The following is a 22197-nucleotide window of genomic DNA, read 5'->3' as shown; positions in this document are numbered from 1 at the left end:
TTCTTAACCTATTACTCTGACATGTTCCTCCAAAGGAGAATTACCAGACTGAAAAGCATAAACCCTAGATTGCATACAGCAAATGAGAATTTCCAATTTTCTTCGCTCTCCAGTGGTCTCATTCATCATTTAGAACCCACAAGCATGCACAGACTTACTAGACAATTCCTTCCCTTTCTTGGATCATTCATTTATGAAAACTTGGGCACCATTGGGCCTCAAATATACAGCTAATTTGGAAGAGAGGATGTTGCTGAATTGATGTGGAAGGTTTGCCCAAAGGATCGGTTGCAAACAAAGCTGAGAATGGTAAGCAATATCCATTGGGTTGACCCTTTGTCTTAGAGAAGTATCTTCTGCTTCCTTCTGGCGTAAGGGCAAGGGAAAAGATGTTCTGCATACCTCTTTAAGAATCTACCTATATCCTGATGAGTGAGATAGACAAAGTAAAGCAAGAAACCAAGGCAGTGTTGTGATACTTGCTTACCACCACATGCCCTGCAGTTAGTACAGAACCTGGATAGCAGACTCAATGGAGAAAATTATTTTTGTGTGTGTTGGTCCTGGGGCTTGAACTCAGGGCCTGGGTACTTGTCTCTTAGTTTTTGTTTTATTGTTTGTTTGGTTGTTTTTTGTTTTGTTTTTTGTTTTGCCCTAATATCGTACCCTACCTCTTGTGTCAAGCTTCACTTCTGGATTTGGGGTTGTTAATTGGAGATATGTCTATCATGGACTTTCCGGCCACAGCCAGTATCAAATGGCAATCCTGAGATCTCAGCTTCCTGAGTGGTTGGGATTACAGGCTGAGCTACCACTGATCTGCCAATGAAGAAAACTTTGAATGCACAAATAAACTACTCGAGGCATCGCTGTGATCATTAACTCTGGAGTTTTTCCTGTCTGGGTTCAAATTTTGTCTTCGCCACTCTTGGAGTCCTTCCTTGAGCATGTCATTTCGCATAGCCTGATATTCTCATCAGCAATATCAGAAAAATAAGAAGGCCATTTTTCTAGGTTTAGAAATTAAATGAGATACTGCATGTCAAAATCTAGTGCCTCACATTTTCAAAGTGCTCAAAAAAGAAAATCAATCAGGAACTTTTCTAGAAAAGTCGTAACTGAAGGAATTTAGTGAAAGGTATTCAGGGTTGACCTCAGACTCCTTTTCCAAGATGCTGACTTTGGGCAAAGGAAATTGACAGCAAAGGACTTGTATATACAAGCTTGCCTGCCCAGTACACTTAAGTTCTAAGTACAATTCTCCCGACGATATCCAATTAAAGAGGTAGAATTCTGACATCCCAGTGCCAGGCACTGACCTTGACTATAAAAGCTTGGTGGAGCAAGACCAAGCAGGCCTCATGCCCCAGTGAATTCACCTTTCATGCATCACTGCGTCCTTTCTACAAGTCACAACTCCCAACACGGCTGCCAAGATAGTGGCCCTGACCCCACACGCTGGATGGGTGCATCACACGTCTGCCTTGCCTTTTCAGTGTCCTCCAGAAAGTCCACTCGGATAGCACCCCAGATGACAGACATGTCACTTAGAGAACCTACAAACCATTTCCAGGGAGAGCCAGATCCACTGTGCTAGGAAAATGCCAGAAAGAATAAGCATGACATTATACACATTGCATATCTGATCACATTGAATCGTCCAAGGAGCTTCTGTGAGTATCCTTTTGCATTGTTTCCAACTTTAGTGAGTGATTGTTCAATTTTTTCCCCCTCCTAATCTCTGTTTTCAGGCATGAAAACATTTGGATATGCATTCTTCACTAAACAAACACCTCTGGTGTGTTTGGCACTGAGAGATTTGGGGTAGGACATTAAGAACAAAAAATGATGGCAATGTACAAAAAGCATCGCAGCTCTCCAACTGCAGCAAAACCCAAGCATGGAGACTGGAAATCTTTTCCTAACCATCCCAGAATCTCACTGTGCCTCACATGATCCAGATACATTTGGAGAAGGACTAAGTTTCCTTTTTTTTTTTTTAATAGAAAAAAGGCCACTAACTATTTTGTGTGGTATTTTTAATTTCTCTTCATTCAGAAAAATAAATGAAACATATAACAATTTAATCAATGCCCATGTTAAAAGTGCAAGAATCAAATCTGGAAAAAAAATAAATGGAAAGGCAAAGGGGCTGGAATAGTGGCTCAAGGGGCAGAGTTGTGCATAGTGCTGTATGTCTGTCATCCTAGCTACCTAAGAAGCATAAAAGAGGAAGACTGTAATCCAGGTATAAATGTAGGCAAAAATGAGACCCTATCTCATAATAACCAGTGCAAAAAAAGGGGATGTGGGGTGCAGCTGAGTCTGGATGTATTGCTTAGAGCACTTGCCTAGCAAGTGTGAGCCTTTGAGTTCAAATACCAGTAAATAAATAAACCTTAGCCAAGTGTCTTGGATACCATAAACATGAATTATGAGCTATCATTTTATTATTACTACATTATATAGGGAAAATTTTATGCTAAGGAAAGAGAGATGACCTAATTATTTTCTATAAACTGTGTGTGCATGTGCATGTGCCCATGTGTGCACAGAAAAAGATCTGGATGAAACCCATACACGTGTATTGAAGGAGGATTTACTTTCCCTTTTGCTTCTCACCCTTTTCTACTTTTCCTATAGTGAAGTTTGCATACACACAGATATATAATTCTCCTCTGTAGAAGGAAGAATATTTAATAAGCGAATCTATGCACACAGGCCTCGCAGTAGGGAGAAGGAAGAACTAGAGTGGTCAGGAGGAGCATGTATGTAAAGAAGCAAAGCTGACTCGCTCTGTGGAAGGTAGTAAGGCCCAGGAGACGGGTCATCTGCTCACTTCCAGTCAGACACCAGCTTCATTACCTGCTCAGCACGTCAGTTGATATACTCTCCTCTAATGCATACTCCGTTTCTAACCTAGTTTCTCTTCTTCCTTTTAGATCTCTGTCTTACTGGTTAATTGCTAATTAGTGTCCTGCAGAAGCAAGGTAACATGAGTGCTTGTCAAACAGATTTTTACCAAATTACTGGGATCATCTAAGTTTCTTAAAAAGGAAGCAGGCTTCTACCACAATTTCTCTAGGAAAGACTTCTATCCAGAAATTGAAGTTGAAGGCAATTCTGGATAAAGACATTGTCTATGATGTTCAGCATTTATTTTGGAATAAAACAGGCCCAGAATAAATTGGTTTAGAACCCTACAAGACCCAGAAAAAATGTCTGCCTGTCTGCCTGTCGCCTGTCTGCCTGCCTGCCTGCCTGTCTGTCTGTCTGTCTGTCTATCTATCTATCTATCTGTATTTTTTTGTCGGTTATGGTGCTTGAACTCTGGGCCTGGGTGCTGTCCCTCAGCTCTTCAGCTCAAGGCTAGCATTCTACCAGTTGAGCCACAGTGAACTTCTGGCTTTTTCTCTTTATGTGGTGCTCAGGAATCGAACCCAGGGCCTCATGTATGCAAGGCAAGCGTTCTACAACTGAGCCACCTTCGCGGCCCTCAATCTATATTTTTTTTAGTCTTCCCTTTATACCTCTTTCAAGGAAGAGGCAAACAGAGTTTGGTTCACATCTCAGCTTTCATGTGCTTTAATATTAATTACTAGCCTCATGGTCGTCAATAAGTTAAGTTTCGGATTATCTTCATTCAAAAATGAGCATCAGTATAATCTGCCTAATAAGGTTGTTGAGAAAAATAAATGAACAAATGAATGTAAGACACTTAATGCATTGTCTGTAACCCAGAAAGATTTTGGTAGATATTATTGATCATTAGTTATGAGACTGGAAGTAGGTTCATACATGGACTCTTGCCTATATTGTAGTTTCCTTGTCCAATCTTGTGAAAAAAAGACTACAAATGCCAATTCTGAAAAAAAAAAATTAAATTGCACAGATCTGGGGAGAGGAAAAAAGGTGGCCTCCTTTACTTCCCTCACCATGGAAACCAGCCCTAGAAGCTGCAGATGTACATTTTCTGATTTGGCTCCAAGAAAATAGCCCTTAATATGGAAACCCAGGAAACCTGCAGAATAAGCTCATCAAACCAGCAGGCTTGGATATTCCTTTTATCATTTGAGTACCATGGGTTTTAGGTGGAAAAAATAGGCTGAGCCCTTTAGTTTGGAAGGCACAAAAGAGATTTTCTACCCCCACCGGTAATGGAAAGCAATGAAATTTGTAATTGTTCAAATATTACATAAAATAAGGCCCATGGTTTTCCCATAGCAAGTCTCTTTCTGTGGAGAAAATAAGGAGGTCTTCCATGTAATGGGGCCCTCTATTTCTCCTCTCTCTGTCTCTGTCTCTCTCTGTCTCTGTCTCTCGCTTTTTTCCTCCTTTCTTTCCCCTTCCCTTTTCTTCCCTTTGCCTCCCTCCCTCCCTTTCTTCCTCCCTCCCTCCCTCCCTCCCTTCCTTCTTTCCTTCCTTATCTTTTTCTTTCTTTCTCTCTTATTACATAGAGGGAAAAAATGAAATGTTGAAGATACAATGCTTGTTACTCCAGTCGTATCTAGCTATCACAATCTATTCTACTCCTGAATCCTACCAGTTAAAACAGCAACACTTGCTGCTGTAACATTCTAGCAATTTGAATAGAATCACAAGCACCTTTTGATTCTTTTATCATCTGACAACAACTGTGTGGTATCTAACCTCCTGTTCCTACTGGGTAAAGTCGCTCGTAATGGTATCTCCGTCTAAGTTTCTTAAAAAGGAAGCGGGGTTCTATCACAATTTCTCTAGGAAAGACTTCTATCCAGAAATCGAAGTTGAAGGCAGTTCTGGATAAAGACATTGTCTATGATGTTCAGCATTTATTTTGGAATAAAACAGGCCCTAAATAAATTGGTTTAGAACCCTACAAGTAATAAGTCTTCATCCTTTGCTTATTTCCTTTGCTTATTACAACATGGATTTTAGGTACTTTGCAACTGATGCCTGTAAATTTTGAAACTAATCTCCTGAGTTAAAGCTCCTCTACCCACCACCAGGCTGAAGGCAGCCATCTTGAGGTGGGGACAGAAGATGTGATCTGCCGCGCACACACAACTTCCTAGCCTCCATTTTGTATCAGTCCTTGTTCTAAGTCACTTGCAGTCACTTCAGAATATCAGGAAAGGCAGGCTAATCAATATGATCTTTATGTCAGGGGACCAAAACTACCCCTATATGAGACAGCAAAATCCTGCAGGATAGACCATACACCTGCCCTCACTTAGTACAATTACCTTTAATGATGAGGGTGAGCCCTAGAACATGAGTAATAGTTTCAGAGGGGCCAAATTTGCTCCTCTCTAGTGATGACAGTGATAATGTCTCTGGAACCCATAGGAAGCAGAACTGAGAAAATGAATTGGGCCACACCTGTGATCCGGCTGTTTATACATGCCTTTCACCCTCTGTCCCCAGTGGTCCATTTAAGCCAATAGATTATCATATCTCGACATATCTACCTATCTTCCTGTGACTGATCATGCCTCGTTATAAACCTTCTTTCTCTGTCCTTGACCCTGTGTCTTGATTCAGCATTCAGCGGAGTGTGGCTAGACCTGATGGGGAACTCCTAGAGTTGAAGTCTAGAATCTAAAACTGGTTTCAATGCTTTGGGCTCAGATGTAGCTGGCTGTGTTGGAACCATGGATGTCTCTAGTAAGCCCTGCTGATGATAATTTTCCTTCTAGGCCCCACCCTAGAACTGGAGGGGCCCCTGTGGAGTTGTACTATACAAGCTCTAGCTAGTCTCCCAAACATACTCTGTCTCCTGCTGCTACCATCCCCAGTAAGACTCATCCCCCAAATTCATCAAACTCCTGTGGCTAACCATGATCTTTACCTCTAGCACCAGTCAGTAAGTCTAGGTCTACGTCTAAGTCTAAGCAGCAAGAATGGAATGGCAGACCCATTTTTGGACATCTGAAGAATTTACAGATACATATTTTCAGTTTGACTCACTTGTCTTAGGAACAATAAAAGGAAAGAACTTCCTTGTTTCAAGTTCTGAATGTGCCCTAAGAGGTTATGCCTTTGTATCTAGTGTAGAAAGGAGGTAAGACAAATTTGCTAAAATGATGTCTACCCAGAGATGGCAGCTTCTAACAAAATCATTTGTTTCTACAGTTACACATGAGGTAACTTTGCATCCAACTTCATGTTTAACCCTCTTTCACATCTTACTATAAATTAAGTTCTGCAAAGCTATCTCACATTTCCGATACTTCATAAAGAAGAACTTATGGTATTGTGGCAATAAAATGGAAGATAAAGTTGTAATTGCAAAAGTACTTTGGATGCGTTAGCATCTTATGCATGTAATGTGGCATCATGTAAGTTTTAGAACAATTATTTTGTCACACCCTACTGTTTCCACTCTTTTTGTTCTGATTACTATTATTATTGTTATTGTTACTATTTTTTCTTCTGAATTTTATTGTAAAGGTTGTGTACAGAGGGGTTACAGTTACACAAATAAGGTAATAAGTACATTTCTTTTTGAACAGTGTTACCTCCTTCCTCATTTTCTCCCGCGTTTATCCCTCCCTATTATTATTATTAATCATTATTATTATATGTGTGCATGCAAGTCCTGAGGCTTGAATTCAGAGCCTGTGCAGTATCCTTGAGCTTTTTTGTTCGAGGCTAGTGCTCTACTATTTCAGCCACAGCTCTACTTTTGGCTTTTTGGTGGTTAATCTGAGATAGAGTCTCATAGACTTTCCTGCCTAGGTTGGCTTTAAATGCAGTCCTCAATCTCAGCCTACTGAGAAGCTAGGAGTACAGGTGTTAGCCACAAGCACCCAGTTGTTCTGTTATTATTGAGTTTTCTTCCACTAATATGTAAGATCCATGAGGTGGAGATCTTGTGTATACTGTTCACTCCTGGTCACCAGTATCTGAAAATACTTTCAAGCACATAGAGTTAGTCACCATTTATTCTATTCCTATTCTGGGTGGGAAGAAGACAACACTATTTTAATTAGTTCATGAAATAGCCAGTTTTCCAAATGTGATCAATGACCCTCTTGTGTCAAGATCATCACCCTCCCTACTTGCTAATGGAGAGTTCTCAGATCATTGAATCAAAAGCTCCCAGGTAAAGTCAGAAAGGCAATTGTGTGTTCTAGATGCCCCACCTGACAGATTCAATGTGGTATGTACAGGAATGAGACACAAAAGCTTCACTCTCAGAAAAGTAGGCCATTCTTGAAGCTCTTACCCATGTAAGGCTTTGTGCCCGCCATGGTGGTGATCCGAGCCTCCTTGGGCAGCAAGGCAGCGATGTTGAAGTCTGTGATGTGCACATGGCCTGGGGAGGGAGAAAAGAAGGAGGGGTAAGATGAAGTCTCATTCACCAAAGTGTTACAATAAGCTTCTCACTGACGCTTAGTCTCTTAGGTCTTACATGCTAGTTGCAACTTGGTGCAGGCAGTAAAAATATACTTACTTCTATCCCTCAAGGCCAAATGTAATCTGAAACCAGTAATCCTCCAATAGTCAGAATATAATACACAGATTAGTCTTTGATTTGTCAATGTGTAGTTCAACTATAGAAAGATTTAAACTTAGTAGTTGAACTTATGGTCTAGAGATCCTACTTCTGCTTTTTTGTGTGTGTGCCAGTAATTGGGCCTGGGCACTGTCACTTTAGTTTTTTTTCTTGGAGGCCTGGTGCTCTGCCACCAGAACTGCAGCTCCACTTCTGGCCTTTTGTGGCTAAATCAGAGATGAGACTCTCTCCAACTGTTCTGCCTTGACTGGATCTGAACCATGAGCCTCAGAACGCAGCTTTTTGAGTAGTTTACAGGAGTGAGCCATCAGTGCCTGGCCCTACTGCAGCAAATTTTATCTGTTGGCCTCAGTCTAGGTTACTTATCCATGGGCGTCATGAGGGAGACAGCTGACAGTTATTCAAAGTATCAAAATTCTATGCATCTCTTAGGAGGATCTTGCAAAAAAGGAAGGCAAAATTAGTACAAGCTGGCATAGTGTGGATCACTTCCAAGAAAGAATTCAGAGTTCCTTTTCTTTATTTTTTAGCGCCATTAATATTTTCTTGTCCATTCATCATCCCCGACAACATAACTGTCATCAACAAAAAGCATACTAGTACTGAGACGTGAACTCAGGGGCTGAGTGCTATTTTTTTTAGCTTTTTACTCAAGGCTGGTATTCGAGCACCTGAGCCATAGCTCCACTTCTGGCTTTTGGTGATTAATTGGAGATGAGAAATTCACAGACTTTCCTGGTTGCACTGGCTTGAATTCCTGTCCTCACTAGCTTTGAACCCTGCTCCTCAGACCTCACCCTTCTGAATAACTAGGATTAGATGTGAGCCACCAGTGCCCACCTCTGAAATCAGCTTATCTGATTTAAAGGGGCTGTATAAAGACAACTAGTCTAGGGATCAGTATACCTGATGTTTGCCCTGATTTCTATCCCAACACATAGAATACTCCAAGTCTTTTTTCCCCAAGTTGAACTTAAGTTTCTCTTTCTATCACAAAAATTGGAAGTAGAGGTATAGCTCAAATGGTAGTGCTTGCCTTGTAAGTACAAGGGCCTAAATTCAATCCTCAGTACCATCAATCAATCAATCATTCTATCAATAAGAATTTTTAAAAGAATGAGTAGGCAAGATAATATCTAGGCTCTCAGCTCTAACATGGTAGTATAATGTAGGTCTAACTATGTTAGGAAATAAATCCCACAAAGTGCTCTGGCCTTCTTACATTGATAGCAGTAGAGAAGAAAAGGGCAATACAAGATGCCCACAGTGAAGATAAGCCTATAACAGGAGCTGTTAGCACCATAATTGTCTTAAGCTGTTGGCATTTCCATTTGTCTAGATTTTTTGGTTTGTTGTTCTCTTTTTATTATTATCCTATTTGTTTGTTTATTATTAATTAATTTATTCATTCATTGTCAGTACTGGGGCTGGAACTCAGGGCCTTGTAATCTTACTTGGCTTGTGTACACGCTTCATGTCTGACATTTTTCTGGCTAATTGCAGATAACAGTCCCAAGGTTTCCCCTCCTCTGGCTGTGGCCTGTAATTCTCAGACTCTAGCCTCCTGAGCACCTAAAATTAAAGAAGTCAACACCAGCACCTGGCTTACATTTGCCTAGGTTTGATAAGATAGGCCAGTAATTAGAGAAGATAACATCAAATTCTCCTCCCAGGGGCCATATCAAACTTCCCCAACACTCCCAGATTTATCACCTAGCACCTTGCAGGAAGACTCTGCCTTTTTTTTTTTTAATCTTTGCTGTTTGAGATAGAGGATCACACTAAAAATCAATGAAATAAAGGAAGACTATCTAAAGAGGAAATCAGTTAAAGTGAAAGAAATGGGGAGGGACGGGGGAGGGTGAAGAGAATCAAATATACATTATATATAAAAGTATACATATGAACACACAAATATACACATATACAAAACATATACATATGCATATTTATGCACATGTGTATGTCTCTATTTAAATAAACTTCATAATGAAATGTACTAAAGACTTCAACAAAAGGAAGGAGGAAGGTGGAAAGCAGTTAAGGACACATAGTTGAGGGAGTGAGTTATTCAAAGCACAAGGAATGTACTCATTGCCTTACAGTTACATCAGTAACTGTAACCTCTCTGTACAGCATCTTCACAAGAAAATAAAATTTTAAAAAAGTGCACTGTGCAGATCTATAGAATTACCACAGGGAAGCTCCCTGGTGCTCTCAATGTATGCTAATAGGAATCCAAATTCCTCTAACAGGGCCCTGCAATCAACCATCACAGCCATTATCTCTCATCTTGTGCACTGTGCTCAGTCAGAATCTTCTTCATCGTCCCTGTGCTCCAGGACACCATAATCAATTAGCCTGCAATGCCTTCATAAGTGTTTAAAACTGCTGGTTGCAGGCTGTTAGAATATATGTGTGACATTTTTCCTGCAAATGCTTGTTATCCTTAGGCACTACCCTGACATACTAAATGTCATTATCTTGGGGTTGGTACGGTATGGTCAATGATGTATACTTTCAAAAAGACAGTGTTCACTTTTAGACACATTGTGAAACTCTCCAAGGGGGAGGCTGTTGAAACAGAAGGCTCAGTTCTTCCTTCACAGGACTTGCCTCTTCTCCTTGTGACTCGGAATGTTATTAAGAAATATAAATCACGATTTCATAGTTGTCATTGTCTCTGAAATGTCAGACATGATTTTTCTTCTGGATGTGGCACTCATTTCCTGAATGATTTAATGAAAACACAGGGGTTTTAGACTCGATGGAACTGATAGGGTTGGATGGGCTGCTTGTATCACTAGCATGTGAAAACATATGAAGACAGCAGGTTATGAGTCACCTGAGTCCTGATGCCATCTTGGCTTTCAATGAATGGATGAGACCTTTGGGGAGACTAGTATCAGGTAGAGTCTAAATTAAAAACATTTTTTATGTCAAATGCCAATGCTCAAGAAATATTCATTCTCATTGTGGAGAGATTCTCTACATCACAACCAGCTCATTTTAAATGTCAATGTTTTTCTGATGAATATGAACACTATGAATCAATAAGGATAAAACAAAATCCTGTCAGTCTCCGAGTGGTGCTGAATTAATATCTAAGTTACGTGATGTTATAGAGAGCTTATTTGGAAAGATGAGTGTAGAGGTAATGTTAAAAAAAAGGCAACTTCTCAGTTGCTAAAATCCACTGTAAAAGGTGCAATGTGATAGCTCATTTGGGATGAAATTGGAAAAGTGTGAGTGAAAAAAGACAAACAATGGCTTCAAAGGTGAGCCCCACATGGAAAATCACAATAGCAGATACAAGAAAAGTCTGATGTTGATTTTTGGTTTTGCTGGCTCTCACTTGATGAACTGCAGAATGAGTTAGAAGCAGGTGGGCTTAGGAACTGAGTCACTTAAAAGTGATTTGTTCTTTCTGATGGAAGCATAGAGTTCCATTTTACACACACACACACACACACACACACACACACCATTTTCTTGATCCATTCATCTACTGAGAAGCATCTGGGTTGGTTCCATATCTTAGCAATGGTGAATAATGCTGCAGTGAACATAGTTGTGCTGGTAGCTTTAGTATGGCCTTGTTTATGGTCATGCGGATAATTGCCCAGAGTGGGATTGCTGGGTCATAGGGGAGCTCTTTGTGGAGTCTTTTGAGGAACCTCCATACTGCTTTCCAGAGTAGATGAACAAGTTTACACTCCCTTCACAGGTGCAATAGCGTTCCCTTCTGTCCACATCCCCTCCAACATTTGTTATTAGATTTCTTGACTATAGCCATTCTAACTAGGGTAAGGTGGAATCTCAAAGTTTTTTGATTTGCATTTCTTCTATGGCCAAAGATGTTGAGCATTTCTTCATGCATCTATTGACCATTCTTATTTCCTCTTCAGAGAAATCTCTCTTTAAGTCTTTGGCCCACTTATAAATGGGGCAGTTGTTTCTTGTAAGGAAATGGAAAGACTTGAAAAAAATCATAATAATTGAAATAAGCTAGACCCAAAGAAACATAGACCCCATGGTTTCTCTTATTTCCAATAAATAGTATACATCTAGGATAATCTTAGCAGATGAGCAGAATAGCTCAATAGCTATGTACAACTGACCATATAAGATGATGCTAAGTGAAATGAACTCCAAGACATGGACACAAGAGGCTTTTCTTTGTTGTTGTTGTTTTTAATGTACTATGTGATTTCTTGTTTCTTTCGTATGTTCTATCCTCCCTATGGTATATCCCCTGTTGCCATTGTATTTGATTTTGGTACCTGGTGTTGTATACATCTGTCTGCATTAGGGAAGGGAAGGGGAACAACAGAATGTTGAGACAAAATACAAGGGGGAACCAGTGCAACAGAGATTCTCACAAGACAATATGTTGGCAATGATCTGTACAACTCGGGGAGGGGGTGGGATTGGGAGGAGGGAAATTGGGAGAAAACTGAGAGAAGAGGTAACAAGTTTGACAAGAAATGTACTTAGTACCTTACTTATGTAACTGTAACCCTTCTGTACATCACCTTGGCAATAAAAAGACCTTAAAACAGTGGCTTGTTAAACCAGGCACCCATCATGCCTATAATCCTAGTTACTTAGGAGACTGAGTTCTGGTTTGAAGCCAGTCCAAGTAAGAAAGTCTTTGAGACTCTTACCTCCAATAAACTGTTTTTTTGTTTTTTAAGCTGCAAGTAGGGCTTTGGTCCAAGTGGTAGAGAACAAAAGCCTTGAACAAAAGAAACCCAGGGACAGTTCCCAGGCCCTGAGTTCAAGCCTCAGGACTGGCACACACACACAAAAATGGTGGTTCATGACAGTCCCTGAGCAATGTCCAAAGTCCTAACTTTTTAGAATGTAAATAAAAAGGAATTCCAAAAGAATTATTTTCCTCTACAGGGATGCCTAGCACACTGTTTAGAGAATGACTCAATTTTGTTTCTGTTTGCTTCTATACCATCTATGTTCTGTCCTTCCAAAGCAATTTTGTTTCTTTTATTAACAGCAGTCCTTCTCAAGTTGAGTTCAGGATGGGAAAAAATACAGAAAAGCCTCCTCTGAATTCATTGTTGAAGTAACAAACTCAAGAGTGGAAGGGGTCAATGGAAATAACAGGGCATCTGAGGGAAAGGAACTGTCCTTCAGGCACAGAGGGAGGACAGCTCAGACTTCCGCAGTGACAAAGCCCCAGTCTTACAGGGTAAAATGTCACGAGCAGTGGTCTTGGACCCCTGTGCTTCTGGAGGAAGTCAGAACAGACCACAGACAGTGGAGTTACCTGAAATTAAGAGCTAAATGACATTGTGTCAGCACAAGATCTTTGGTTTGTTACTTCTGGAAACCAAATAATTATCACCTAGTAATTATTTGGTAAGTAACTGTTCAATTTTTACAGAGTTTATCTGATAAAGATTGGATGCATATGAGATTTTACACAAAGCCACAGGGAACAAGATGAAGTGCTTCATCTCCGCACAGAACAGAAAGTGCCTACTACTTCTTCAGAGTGATCTCATATGCGACCCTCCTGAGTGGCTCCTTTATGGCAGACACTACATTAACCACTCTAAGTGTGTGTGTGTATGTGTGTGTGTGTGTGTGTGTGTGTGTGTGTGAGTCTTTACAATGACCCTAGATGTTAAGTCCTCTTTTGTTCCCCCAAGAAACTAAGACATAGATAATGCTTTAACCAGCCTGTCAAATCTCTTAGTGAATAGTCTCTGACCAATTGGTTTCTTGCTCTTCTTTCTAATCTACAATCACTGAATTGCCAAGAAAATAAGAAGTAGGTGAACGAAGGACAAGTGTGCCCTCATGAAAGTATGTCTGAGACTTAAGATGAACAGCATTGTTCTTGGAATGGAAGATTCATCTTAGAAAGGGTTTAGTTGCTACAATCTCTATGTCTTGGCTCAGGGCCTCTACAAATGATGGGGCAACAGGTGTCATGCAGGAAGGCAGCTTGCTATGGGAACAAAGGATGACTAAATCCCACCTGGACTCAGTTTAAGTAGTCATGTATTGACAGAAAGCTTGGTCACACAGCACTTTGTGTCCACGTTGCAAAGAGACAGCCCGTATAAGTTATCTCTCCCCAGTTATAAACTTCATAGAGTCTATTATACCAGGACAGAAAACAATCCTGCCTCTTATTGAGAACAAGGAGAGCTGGTGTTTTCATAAAAGTCACCTTCATGCTAAATCTCACCATTGCTCACATTTCTCAGATTCAGAAATCTGTTCTCAAATGTCAAAAGCAGTAAAGGTAAGGCAAAAATAAAGCACTGGAAGCAAGTGGAAAAAATCTTTTTAGACAATCCATAAATAAATAATGACCATGAGCTTTGAGATTAGAGGTCATACACAAAAGTGTTTCTTCGTTTTCTGAGCACAGGTGGAGTTTGCCAAACCAGATTTAAGACTCAACTGGGTAAATAAATAATGAGCCATTGGACAGTACGTGGTGTTTCAGTTCTACTCGTAAACCCTGTTTGTAAAATTTACATGGATGAAGAGCTTTTCAGACTTAGAACTAATCAAGCAGCTTTCTTAATAAAGGATATGGATGTGTTTGTTTGGGACAGTACTGAGGTTTGAAATCAGGGCCACATGCTTCTTTAGCAAATGCTCTACCACTTGAGCCGTAACTCTGGCTCTTAGTGCTGTAGTGTGGTTTTCATATGGATCTTGCACTTTTACCTGGATTAGTCTTAGACCATAACCAGGCAAGGACAGTGATCTTATTACCAAATAAGATTGGTAATATTCAAACTATGTGTCATAGAGATCTTCCTAATGGGATACCAATGACTCTAAACACACATGAAAGTAAATATTAGAAAAAGAACATACAGACTGCATTTCATTGTGCATAGACCACTCATTTCATTGTTGGCAAAAAAAAAAATGACTGGATACCCAGTCAGCATTTCCTGAACTTTAGACATTTACCACCTTTGTGATCATTACCATATTCCTGTGTCAATTTTATATCTGAGAATTATATGTACTACTCATCAGCGTTATACTTCTCTTTAAACTGACTCATTATTAGTTAAACATTTTTTGAGCAAAAAACAAAATAACTCCTGCTTAAATGTAAATCAACTTGCCTTCATAACAAGAGATGCCGAAAATTAGATAGAAAACAAAATAATACCAATAATTGGATGTATAATATTACCTGCCTAAGAGTCTGAGCTTGAGACCTGTTTGGTATTTACAAGGCCCAAAAGGCAATTACAAAGCCACTGTGATAGCTGGTTGCCAAGAGGCAGCACTGAACGAAAATTAATTAGAGAATGATTTTCTCATCACATAAATATAATGTTCTTTAAGGGTGCATGGCTGGACTACATCCCTGCTACAAAAAACTAAAGTTCCTTCTATTACATGCTCTACATTATACATTTTCCCTCCTTCCCTTAACATGAAGTTTATATATACAACTCAACTGAATCAAGAAAAACTACTCTTGGACATGGTAGAATCAATATGTCCTATACTCACGCACACCGTGTAGTTAATCACAAACCAATCATTCTCTTACCATGTTCATCAAGCAAAATATTGTCAGGCTTCATATCCCTAGGGGAGCATAAAGAAAAGAGAAAGTTATTCCCCATAAAACAAATGAATAAACGATACTATAGGATAAATACAAAGTGTTCAAGACACTCTAACAAGGGCGGAAATGAGGCAGACCTCCATCACTCCCACATGCATTCCATTCTCAGGGCAACTCTGTGAGACAATGTCCTCTACCATTTCCAATTTATACTTCAGAAACATGAGGCTTGACTCAGGGTTATGGGGCTGATACAAGGATCATGGGGCTCTGAACTTGGCTCATTCTTATTTAAAATCTCAGACTCCTAATTGCTATGGTATATTAAATATTTGTCTAATAAGGGTATATAGAGGACTTAAATTGCTATGAAGTAGCATTAGTAATATTAATCATTATTTCTATGTGTCACCCCAGTTACATAGATAATATAAATTCACTCTATTAAGCAGAGGTAAATGATCTATAATGTGGCTGCATTTTAAACTCACAGAGATGAGATACCTTTTAAGGTGAGGATTTAATGCTTCTAATTGCTTGATTGTTATTCCTGGATAAAAGGTCCAATCTTGCATGTGCTGGTACACATATACGCTATGCTGTATATGAGAAATGTGCTGAGACGGTGTATTTCAGACACCCTTCCCACAAAGTAAAAGGTAACCATGTGAGATGGATGTGAGAATTTGACAATAATACTCCTCTTCTTGTGTCTATGTCTATCCAAGCCGTATATTGTACACCTTAAACACATACCACTTGAATTTTTTTCACAAAAAACAAATTGATTACCTTCCAATGAAGGGAATGGTCTGATGGCAAATACGCAGAGCAATGACTGACAGAGTTGTTAAAGTCCTCAGGAGATGAGGATGAGGTTGGACTCCTCAATCAGAAAACAGCACTGTGGCTCTTGGTAGGTCTGACACTCCATTCTAGCATGTTCACTGCTCTCCCCTAATGTGCCATTAAAGCCCTTCAGCTTACATTCACAAAAGCCATTAGGGAATAAGTCTATAAGAGGTTTGGGGAACACATTTCAGCCTGGTCAAGTGGCTTTTATGCTGTTAGAAGAAGTGACCTTAGTCTTATACAGACAAAGCCTGTGAGCATCCTCATTTCCTGGCAAGCTGAGTAACAACCCCTTACTTACAAACCAAGCTAAGTGCATGCCATATCTAATAGACAGGTGGCAAACTAAAAATTCTGTGTTTGTCTGTTAGAGTGTTTAACTTCATTTTAGATACCTAGAGCCGTCATCTGCATCTGTGGCAATTTTTTTGTCTGTGTACCCTTTGCTAAAAGGATGCCCAAGGGGACTTCAAATTACTGGGTGTGTGGCTAGGTACTCTTGTAATCTTGTAAACCTACTCATCCTTTCATACTCTGGCCCTGTATCCCAGATACTTGGAGACTTCTCCAAATGCTCTCCAGTGAAGCCTACCCTCCACCATCACCCCTGTTGTTTCTTTGCCTGAACTAGGCCCTCCCTCTCACCACTACCCTCAGATAGGGTAGATTCATCCTTAGTCTCACTTCATGTAGAGAGTTTCCCATGCTGTTCCAAGGCCAGGTCAAATGCCCTCACTTTGTGCTCTGACTACACGCTGCCTTTTCTACAGTAACATTCATCACATGGATTTAGTTTTCCATACAACACGTAGGCCCATAAACTCCATGATGGAAGGGGAGGTTTCTTGATTAATGTCCTGTTCTACCACATAGGCTCACAGCACATGGTGGTTACTAAATAACACCAGGGAAATTGTAACGCACTGAAAAATGTGCATCCCAACAAGATTGGCCAGAATGTTGTACCCATCATCAAACTGCTGTGCAACGTGGCAAGCCAGGCAAGAAACTTCTAGCACCTCAATCAGAACTATAGCTAGCTAGCAGCCATAGTGTTTACCAGGAGAGAAAGAGGCTCTGGATGATGATGGTATGACAAGATTAGAATCAAGATACCTTGGATGCTTGAGCACAGAATTAGTGGCTCATGTTTGTAAATTCTAACTGATCAGGAGGCTGAGATCTGAAAATAGTGGTTCAAAGACAGCTTATGCAGAGAATTCCATGAAATTCTTATCTCCAATTATCTAGCAAAAAGCTGGAAGTAGAGGTATGGCTTAATTTGTAGAACATCAGTGAAAGCACAAGGCCCAGAACTTAAGCCCCTACTGGGGAAAATGACCTGTGGATTTGACATATTATGATGTATTATTAAGTCTTTGAAAATCAGTTTTCTTGATTTTTTCAGTCTGTATAACCCGAACTTTCCCAGAAGCTACTATAAAACTTGAGTAATATAGTGATCAGAGAGGTAACAATTATTTTAATGTGCTTTCTCACTTCAGACTCATGTTCATTTCTTCATCCAATATTTATCTGCATTGGTAAGTCACTATCCGGATGAGACCAAGGTAAGGGAGATATTGCTGATTCAGAGATGGAATGATCAGAAGGGTTCAGAAAGATCTATCTATGCCATGAAGGTACCAACTGATAAATGATCACCTTTGCTATGAAATTAGGGAAAAAATACGAGGAGCATCTAATAAAACTGGAAGAGAAAAAGTGGATTTTAGGGCAAAAAATAAGTTACATAAGCTTAGATTCTATCAACACAATTTTCCCAACCTGTGATGAGGTAACTTCTAAGTCACCACAGGGAAAATTGCAGTGTGATAAAATTGTGTATTCGTGGGTCAGAAGAAGGAAAATAGACTGCTATATTAAAATTCCTACTAGAACAAGCAGAGGTTTTGTAGTTCTGACTTTCAGCTCCACTGCTTTCCCTTAGCATCACTTTAGCCTTTTCAAGTCAATCTAACTAGAAAAGAGCTATTTTTTTTCAAAAACGATTAATGCTGTCTGTAACACAGTTTAACTTAGTGTTAACATGCCTAGACATGCCATGGAATCACCTCACTAGGTCTGGATGGACGGAGAGGATGCTCTGGCCCAGCTCAGCCCAAAGGCCTCAGACTCTGCAGACAGGATCAGGCAATCTGTCTAGAACCAGCAAGAATCATCTTAAACATCCTGATTTGCAGTCGTGTTCAGAAATACCATCTAAGCATTGTCCAAACCCCAAACTGCAGACCTGAATTTAACATGGATCTCTTTTCTTAAAATTTCTTCTTACTATTATTATAAAGGTGATGCGAAGAGGGGCTACAGTTAAATAAGTCAGGTAAAGAGTGCATTTCTTTCTGGACAATGTCACCCCTTCCCTTGCTCTTTCCCAGTTTTTCCCTCCCAGCACCATCCACAAGTTGTACAGTGCATTTCAACACAGTGTCTAGTGAGTACCACTGGTTCACTTGTTCACCCTTTGCCCCTCCATTTCTGTGTCTCCCCTTACACATAGGAAGCTCTAAACAGCTAACTTAGGAATGAAAAGATCTTGGAAAAGGGCAATACTTTACATTCACTAGCAAATTCATTTGTTTAAATAATATGTGGAGGACTATACATCCTACATACCATTAGCAAGTAGCTATGAGTACATTCCCTCTCACCTGTCAGTCATCATCCTTGGTTTATTTAGGGTCCACATAGATGCTCCATACAAAACTTGAGGCCATTAGTGCTTTTCCTTCTACTCCACTCTTAATACCGTGAGAGCCTAGTCCCTGATTGCCAGGATCTTCTACCCAATACAATTTCCAAACTTGTTTATGGAACACAAAATGGCCACCAATGACTTTGTAAATTTTCTTCATATATAAAAATTCTAATATTCTCCATTCCCTTCCATGTCCATTGTTAATGTTCTTTGTAAAAATCTTCCACGAATACGCTTCCGTTCTACTGCCCTAATAAATCACCCCCTACTCAAATATTTGCTGCTATCTGAACTTCGCTAGAAGGAAAAGTATACCAATATCGACCGTTCTCAATCAAATTAGCATCGCAGTGCCAGGCAATGCTGTGATACTTCCTTGATGACCCCTCCACATTTTGCTTTGTTCCTTGTATCCTTGCCTCACACTCTCTCATTTGAAGACATAACTTCACAAAGATAAGAGAACTATGATTTGTGGACTCATCTGCTACCAGGTCTGCCAAACTTCCAAGTTACCAATACCTTTCTTCTACTTCTATTAGATAAAGATTCCCTGCATCTGTTCTGTTGGGCTCTGGATCCTGTCCTTCTCATGGATTTTCCTCAGGAAGAATTCTTGCCTTCTCCTACACCATCTCCTCCTCTCTTGTTATAATTGATTCTCCAAAGCTACCTCTACCCACACAGCTTACCATTTTCCTTCACAAAGAAACCTCTGGATCAAGTTACCGACAATGAAAAATTAGAAATTACAACTGCCCTCTCATCCCACTATAGCCAGGCTTCCATCCTCTCTAGTCTGAAATTGTGCCAGATGCATTCCAGTTCACCTCATAGTCGGCCACACACCGTGTATGCTGCAGCCCTAATCCCTGGGCCCTTATGTATGTCAGGCTTCCATTTGGGATTAAAGTCACAGCTAAAATAATGTCTCATCTGTGTTCTCTTCCAACCACACAATCTAAAGTCACCTTCCCACACCTACCCTTCTCCAACTTTTAGAACAATGCTTTTAGAACAATGCTTTTCATCACCTGATGCTTTTGTATATATTGACTTATTACTTTTCTCCACTAGAAGGCAAAAGTTGCAAGAGCAAAGATATCTTTGCAGTATTGTTCAATGATATAGCCACTGGGGTTCACAAAAGCCCCCAGAACAAGTATTTCAGTAAATGATCATCATAAAAATGAGTGAATGAGAAAGTGGAGGTATGGCTCAAATGGTAAAGTACCAGACCTGAGTGGAAAAGCCAAGTGAAAAGCTTGAGTCCCTAAGTTCAAGCCCGAGTTTAGTGCAAGAAAGTAAACAAAATACACATGAATGACTGAATCCTTTGACTTCTCAACTCCTACATCACTAAACACTGTGAAACAAAAACAGCACTAACAAGAGCAGCAAAACCAAGCCCCCAAGCAGTTATATTATATCAGTTATAATATATTCACTGTTGGGAAGTCCCCTCCCCGAAAAGAGAATCAGTGACTTTTAATAAGTACATAATTGTTTATTAAAGTAAAAGTGACAACTAATTTCTAACAGGTAACCTTATGATTTCAGAGAAGGCCTACGAATTTTATGGGCAGTAAAGTAAAAGTCTAGGAACACATATTCTCTGAAAAATTTTCCTTGCATGTCGACTTGACAAAACCCAAACTTGTGAAAAAGCTGTATTCTTCACAGCTGATTCCAACTGTGAGAACTGGAAACAGAACGGTAGCAATTCAATGCCTCTTGTGGAAAGTTCCGAGGTGGAACTAATCTACCTGCCACTCTCACTTCAGTGACTTTACAAGTCATTAGTGAAGCTTAATAGGCTAATTACATCCCTTCACTGAACCTACCCTGGAACTGAGCTGCTCACTATGCAATCCAATATGGGTGTATGACAATGGAGAGCCAGGGTATTAGCATCAGCACACCCAAACCAACAAACCAGCATCGGCTCCTTCAGAATCCTTAGCTTTCTGACTGTTGTATGGCTTCAGTTTATTCCTTTATCACTGAGAATCCCCTTACTCTAGTCATCATTAAGACATTGAGAGAATATATGTGAGAGAATATATAAGGTGTATTCATATATGTATGAAAATATATGTATATGTACATATATATGTATATGCATATATATGTGGGTGTGTGTATATATATATATATATGTATATGCAGTATATCCCAATGGTATATTAGCTAGGGCATAAAACAAGGCTATTTGCTCACAAATGAGACTTAAATAATGGAAGAATTCAATGAGAGCATGAGAGGAATTATAAGAAAAATCTTAATTTGAAAAATGGGTAGAGTATAAAGCTTCCTGGACTGGTTATTATTGAGTGGATAGTGTCCCCAAAGATTGCATTTCTCATTCTTTGTAATTCCAGTTCTGTTGGCTACTTGTCATGTAATACTAGACAATCAATTTAAACTCTCTGAGCTATTCCTTGCTTTCTGTCCATCTGTGTGTAATGTGTGCAATATCTATTATAGACCATGGTGAGTGCCAAGAGCTACACTGTATAGCAAATTCTGCTACTTGATCTCTTTCTTACAAAATTGGCTGTGCTTTTCCTCAACTCCAGCATTTCTCACAATTAACTTAAAGGAATCTGAGCTCCAGAAGGCATTTCAGGAGAAAAAACCTGCAGATTTTTGGACACAATTGAGAATATTGCCAAAACTCAGGAATATGTATTTCACAGATTTACATAGTCTCTTCAAATGTAACTGGCTTTTCATGGATAGCGGTTACTTTATGTTTTTCATCTCAATATATGGATCCAATTCCATTATATGCTAATAAATTATGATACAAATTATCATGTGGCAATAAAAGTAGGATGTTTTTCACCATTCATAAAAATGTTACTTATCATATGGTAAGCAGTTTGTGTTTCCTTCTCCAAGGTGTCTCTGAAGATAGCAGCACACTCACCAGTGGCTTCTCCTCTGATGACTTTCTTACAGCCTCTGGATTTCTTCTCAGTTGTTCCCTAATTCAACGCATGTGTTCACTCAGCCAAACAAAAGCCAGGTCATTTGCACCCCTATCCCAGGATCTCATTCTTCTCCAACTCTCTCCACAATCTAAGCAATTTATCAGGACAATCACTCAACAAAGTGAGATTTCTTCAGCAGAATGAACGGTAGAGAGATGTCAAATCTGGGTAAAAACACATTAAACTCAGCAAGAGGACTGAGAAGTTGCTCAAGTTGTAGAGCCCAAGAGGCCTTGAGATCAAATCTTAGTACTCCTAAAACAGGACAAAACAACATCATCATCAACAATGAAACTAAGCTTCAAAGAGACCAGATGGAAGAGTTATAAAGAAACATTAAACCAAGGCATGAGAAAGAGTTTCATTATAGTTCTACAGTCTCAAAGCTGCTATCAACTATAGTTAAATCTCAAAATGTGATGCATATCACAGAGGCTGGAAAAGTACTTGACAGCTCAAGGAAGGAGTGTAGCAGAGAGGTAATCTTGACCAGATGACCTTCAGAAATCTTTGAGCCCTGACCTTCTGTGCTTCACCAAAGTCTCTTCACAAA

General features: G+C 39.7%; 1 protein-coding gene across 1 annotated transcript in view; it reads right to left on the bottom strand.

Annotated features, from left to right (window-relative positions):
* Positions 1-22197, bottom strand: part of Stk32a (serine/threonine kinase 32A) — a 123814-nt gene that overhangs the window by 16111 nt on the left and 85506 nt on the right. The window contains exons 5-6 of the mRNA XM_042692129.1: positions 15060-15097; positions 7211-7300 (exon numbers count right to left, since the gene is read on the bottom strand). Of these exons, the coding sequence (XP_042548063.1) occupies positions 7211-7300; positions 15060-15097 (128 nt within the window). The remainder of the gene's footprint in view (positions 1-7210; positions 7301-15059; positions 15098-22197) is intronic.

This window comes from Dipodomys spectabilis, unplaced genomic scaffold (genome assembly GCF_019054845.1).
Source record: "Dipodomys spectabilis isolate Male_0828 unplaced genomic scaffold, ASM1905484v1 ptg000147l, whole genome shotgun sequence".
In the NCBI taxonomy this organism is placed as follows: Eukaryota; Metazoa; Chordata; class Mammalia; order Rodentia; family Heteromyidae; genus Dipodomys; species Dipodomys spectabilis.
Note: the sequence above shows the minus strand (reverse complement) of the source record. Positions and strands in the feature narration are given on the sequence as shown.